Source organism: Elephantulus edwardii, unplaced genomic scaffold (assembly GCF_000299155.1).
Source record: "Elephantulus edwardii isolate Elephantulus edwardi_28Jun2011 unplaced genomic scaffold, EleEdw1.0 scaffold00146, whole genome shotgun sequence".
Lineage (NCBI taxonomy): Eukaryota > Metazoa > Chordata > Mammalia > Macroscelidea > Macroscelididae > Elephantulus > Elephantulus edwardii.
In genome coordinates, this window is record NW_006399896.1 from 7,205,439 (window position 1) to 7,210,563 (window position 5,125).

Below are 5,125 nucleotides of genomic sequence, written 5' to 3' on the forward strand. Positions count from 1 at the left end.
GGGGAAGGGAGGGGGAGGAGGTGACTCGAGCATTTAGACACAAGCGAGAGGATCATGGCGGATGGCCCCAGGTGTAAGCGCAGAAAGCAGGCGAACCCGCGGCGCAATAACGGTGAGTGGCGGAGGGGACCGGGGAGCGGCGGAGTCAGGGGGAGCTGGGCAGCCGAGGCGCCCCCGGGGGTGAGGGGGGCGAACAGGGCTGGGGGCGGCCGGGGCAGGGACAGGCAAAGTGGAGTGGGAAAGTAGAAAGTAGTGCTCTCTGCCCCCCTCCGCTGCTGCCGCTGCCGGAGCCGCGCCGCGGCTGCTCGCTCTCCCTGAACCGTTATGTCTCTTACCTGGTCTCTCTCCGCCTAGCGGCTCCTGCCGCCCCTGCCTCCTCCCTGGACCGTTAGCCGCCGCCGCCACCGCATCCCCAGCGGCAGGGAGGGCGGCTAGGAGGCGGCGAGGCACTTTTCTGGTCCCGGGTGGAGTGACTGTTGCTTCTTTTCGCACTTTTCCCCACTCTTTTCCCCCCATCGGCGCCTCCCCTCTTCCCCCTCCTTCCTATCCCCCCTCAGCGGTATTCTCCCTCAGCGCAGAGGCCCCCGGGAGCCGAGTAACAAACTTGTTCGCGGCGCTGACCGTGGAAAGTGGCTTCCGCGCCCCGCGGCCCCGGCCGGTGGCCGTCGCTCGGGCCCCACGGCTCAGCTGAGCAGCTGGGGCGCCGGGCGGACTGCGGGGCGCGGTGCAGGGCGCGGGACGGGGCGGCCGCAGGCGCTCGCGCGAGGTCCTCGCGGCCCGCGGGCGCGCGTGTATGTGTGTCCGTGTGCGCGTGTGTGCGCGGGCGCCAGGCTGTGCGCGCCGCAGCGGACCGGGCTCGGCCGGCGGCGGTAAAGTTGTGACCCGGGCGCAGCGCGCTCGCGGAATAGGGATTAGAGGCGGGAGAGACGCGGGTCCCTAAGCGCCCCTCCTCCCACCGCGCCCCCTGTCACCCTGCCCTGTGGCACCCCCGCGCGGGAGCAGCCAACCTTGGGGGCCACCACGCTGAGCCCCGCGAGTGAGAAGCTGTGTTTCCCGAGACCCACAATGTCCACGTTTCGTGGTGGTCGGAGCGGGAGAAAGAGATGGGGCAGGAATAAGGCACGTACTTGCTGCTTCCTGGGAAACCTTTGGATGGCGGCTAGCTGGGCAGGGGAGTGTTTGGAGAGTTGTTACCTGCTGTTAGAAACCTAGAAGCACGGTAGACAGGTCCACCCTCCTCAGTGAAGACTTAACTCTGCTTGCTTGGATGGGGTTTCATGCGTACGCCTCTTCCCCCCCACCTTTCGGTTTTTTGGGGAAGTTGTTACCTGGGCTGAACGCACGGAGCGCTGAAGCCGGATAATAGAGCTTGGATGGCGCTCTCGGTCTCGGGTGGAAAAGGAAGAGTGGGGGGAGGGGGCAGACGGACCGACGGACAGACGTTTCTGCTGCGCTCACTGTAACTGCAGTGTTTATTGATTTGTGCTGATTTGTCGGGGAAATAACACACCCCTCTGCTTGGCGTGAGAGTTAAAAATAAATAGAGCAAGAGAGCCCGAACATGTGGTGATTGTACGGTCGCCTTTTCCAGTTTGGAGAGACGTTGTAAGTTGATTGTATTTCTGCTTATCTCCGTGGTGATTCTGTCTTTTCTCTCTCTTGAGCGCTGAATGAATGTCTGCTGATTTTTATTGTCTGGTTAGTTCATCTGGCGACAGGGACGCGACTTTTCAGCTGGGGTGGGGAGCGGCGGGGAGCGCCCAGGCTTAAGCGCCCCCAGCTCTCCTCTCGGTCTGCGTACCTGTTTGTATAATAATGGGCGGTAACGGCCCGCGGGCCTCTGCCCTGCCTGCTGGCTGCAGCCGAGTCTATATAAGGAATTACACTTACATTTTGGACCAAAGAGCTTTATCTGGATCCAGCGTTATCATGAAAGAGAGTTTAAGCGTGGAGAAATCAATGCCTTTATAATGGAATCACACTATGGTCCAGAAAATAGGGAAATATGTGTTTAAGTAAAAACTCTCTCGCGCTCCCACCCCCACCCCTTGCGCCTGCTCTTTTTCCTCCCTCCCTTGTGGGATGCGAAAGAAACGCGAGGTTTTGTAACCTTTCCTGGCAATTTTAGATTTTGTGTGGGATTTCCTGTCTAGAAGCAGATACGAAGATTTTAAGCTGTGCCAAGATGTTTCCTTCCAATCGTAAACCTATTTTTAATATCTTTGAGCCGACATTAAAATCACTGCTTTAGTGCATTTGTTATTTAAATAAACATTTACGTTTTAAAGACGTCTATTAGTTGTGATTTAAAGGTGTACTTGCTATCTCCATTGTGGAGCGATGACTTGTTATAGTAAGGAGCTGTGCATAGGCTATTGCAATTTTAATTTCCTGTTTTAGCGTCAAATAGTGTGTGTTCTATATTGAGCTGTTGCCGCTGTTGCTGATGTGGCTTTATGAAAGGTAAGTTGGTTTGGAAAGGCTCTTTGCTTTTTACCTTATTTAAAATGTTGATCGCCAGAGAAAGGGGCTTTTCTTGTTGCTGACGACATGTGTGTGACATGTGAGTCTGAACCACCCAGCGTCTGTGCAGCTGCTGTAAACATGTTTACCTGAACAGGAAAGTGGATTTTTTTCCTCCTAAAGATTCTGTGATATGAATATTACACTCATAAGGCATATCAACAGATGACATAAGAGAGAAAAAAGGTATCCTGAAAGGTACTTGAAATCAACAGGAAAAGGAGGCTCTTGATCGCTGCAGCAAATGGCAACTTGTGCAGGTAGAAAAAAGATGGTGTTTAGTTTTCTCCTGCATGTATGTCAGCCCCCTCCTGTCTGCTGCTTTCATTCTCAAGGGAGGGATTTATTTACCACGCTTGCTGTCACTGTTTTTCCTTTGTGTTTAATATTAGAAAAGCAGATTTGGGAACTGTTTAGGACAAAACGTCTTGTCTGCAGTGTGCATTACTCAGAAAACAAAAGGTGTTTAAGATAGTAACGTACTGTTACAGGTATCTTCCATTTTTCATCATTTTTGCCTCTATCCTTGCATTTCTTTTTGTTCTCAAATGCATTCATCCATTGCTGATGATTATAGTGATGTTATTTGATTTAGCCTTATAATTTGCAAATTAAAAATGAGATTATATGCCATTGTGTTGTGAAACCTCAGAGTAAATAGATACTGGTTAATAATTCTTAGCAGCATAATCATGTTTAAGTTGCAGGTGTTTATTTGAGAAGATTGTAAAATGTTAACCCTTAATTCTTTTGAATGAAGGCAGAAATGATGTACACAGTGTCAGTCAGAAGGATATTTTATACTGCTATTTATATGTAAATTATATTTTTGTTCATTTTGAAATAAGGTATGCAGATTTTACGCTAAGCCTTCAGTGAAATATTTTCATATCCTTACTAGAGTAAATTTGCAGTGTATTCATGAGAGTGTCAAATAATGCACCTTCATGGAAAGAAAGCATTAGAGCAAGGCTTCACCAAAGCTCCAAACCTTGTGTGTAACTTTATGGTGATAATGGTTGCTGTCTCTAAAGCTGTGGAATTAGAATTGCTTAAATTGATTTTTTAATTTGAAATTTGATTGTCTGTTGCATTTAAAAAAATCTCTTCTTATTTTCTACTTTTGCCTTCTGTAGTTTTCTCTTTTTTAAATAAATGTACTCTAGTTAATTGGTGACTATATACTGATTAATTCAGCTTAGAAGCAAATGGCAGATACCCATCTTTCGGTCATAGCACCCTTCTATCTGCTGTCTTTGGAAACTACCAGTAGAGGATGCTTACAAAAATTGCTATGGATATAATAGTCTCACAAGTCTCTTCCCTATGTTGGTTGGGACTTTCCTCATAATTCTGAGTTTTATTGTTACTTAAAACTGGTAATCATTTTCTAGTCTGATTAAGACTAGAAAGATATAGTAATGTTTTCTCTTAAACAATTTTATAAGCTTAAGTCTTAAATTTTGGAATTGAAGTTGGTTTTCATTCAGTCTTGCTACAATTAGATAATTTGTACTGTCTTTTTTTAAAAAGAAAATATCATTAGATTTAAGCTAGAAAATATAATAGGCAATATTTATTTTGCCTGTTTACTTTTTACATACTTTGGGCATGTTGCTAGGAGGCGCTATTTCTTGGAGAAGGACATGATGCTTTGAAGGGTGGAGGGCTGCTGAAGGAGAGGAAGACCCTCAACCCAGTGGATTGATATGGTGACTGCTGCAATGGGCTCTTGAGTGTCAGGAAGTGTGAGGATGGTGCAGGATAGAACAGGGTTCACATCTTTTGTTCATAGAGTCAATGTGAGTTTGTATTTGACTTGGTGGCACCTAACATCAACAACAACATTACACTTTTAAATTTATATCTTTATTCATATGAGCACTGAAATATATTTTTATTATTAAAATATGTAAGATGTTAATGTTCTATCAATAATTGAGCATTAACAATATTACATTATAATATTCTATAACTTATGAAAGTAGACTTGAAACAGATGTACTTACAGAAAACTGCAAAAATAAGGTGTTAATCCGTTGACTTAGATGTTATATTTAAGTTTTATCTTTTACTTCCTGTTCAAGTTCTTTTTCCCATTGATGGCTCTTCCCTGTCTCATCTCTTAGGTGAGTCAGGTAGTTTTTAAATTTATTGATTATAAGGTAATGCATGGAACTTTGTGTGAAGATTTTAAAGGCAGTGAGGAAACCCTTCATTTGTAAATTATTATATGGTTGTAGTTAAGGAATTTTGACCTTTCTTCAAGCTGCAGATTGATGTTATTAGATCTTTTATATGTGAATATGATTTAATATATGTCGTTGTACCTTCTTATAATTTGTGTACATACAGCTGTGTTAAGTACAACTGTAAACTTTCAGAAATATTTCCTTTAGGTAAAATGTTTGAAGTATTTCTCTAATTTTCAGTGACTTTTTTCTATCAATTCACCAATGTCAGTATCATAATGCAGTAGTTACATCACTTGTCTTGTCTGAATTAGTAAGATAGTAAGCCTGTGTGAGGTTTTTATTCTTTTAAGGAACCATGGTTTCTTAAAACATATACACACACACACAAATTTTGTGTACACTAATTG

The 5,125-nt window shown here is 45.0% G+C and overlaps 1 protein-coding gene and 1 pseudogene across 3 annotated transcripts in view; one reads left to right on the top strand and one right to left on the bottom strand.

Moving 5' to 3' along the window:
• The first annotated feature begins 38 nt into the window (after window positions 1-38).
• The window catches only part of ZEB1 (zinc finger E-box binding homeobox 1), a 225,484-nt gene continuing 220,397 nt past the window's right edge, over window positions 39-5,125 (top strand). The window contains exon 1 of one of the 3 annotated variants that reach the window (XM_006894575.1): window positions 39-112. In XM_006894575.1, the coding sequence (XP_006894637.1) occupies window positions 55-112 (58 nt within the window). In that variant the 5' untranslated portion in view covers window positions 39-54. The remainder of the gene's footprint in view (window positions 113-5,125) is intronic. The other 2 variants (XM_006894577.1, XM_006894576.1) reach the window with 2 other exon arrangements.
• The window catches only part of LOC102867753, a 91,644-nt pseudogene continuing 87,062 nt past the window's right edge, over window positions 544-5,125 (bottom strand).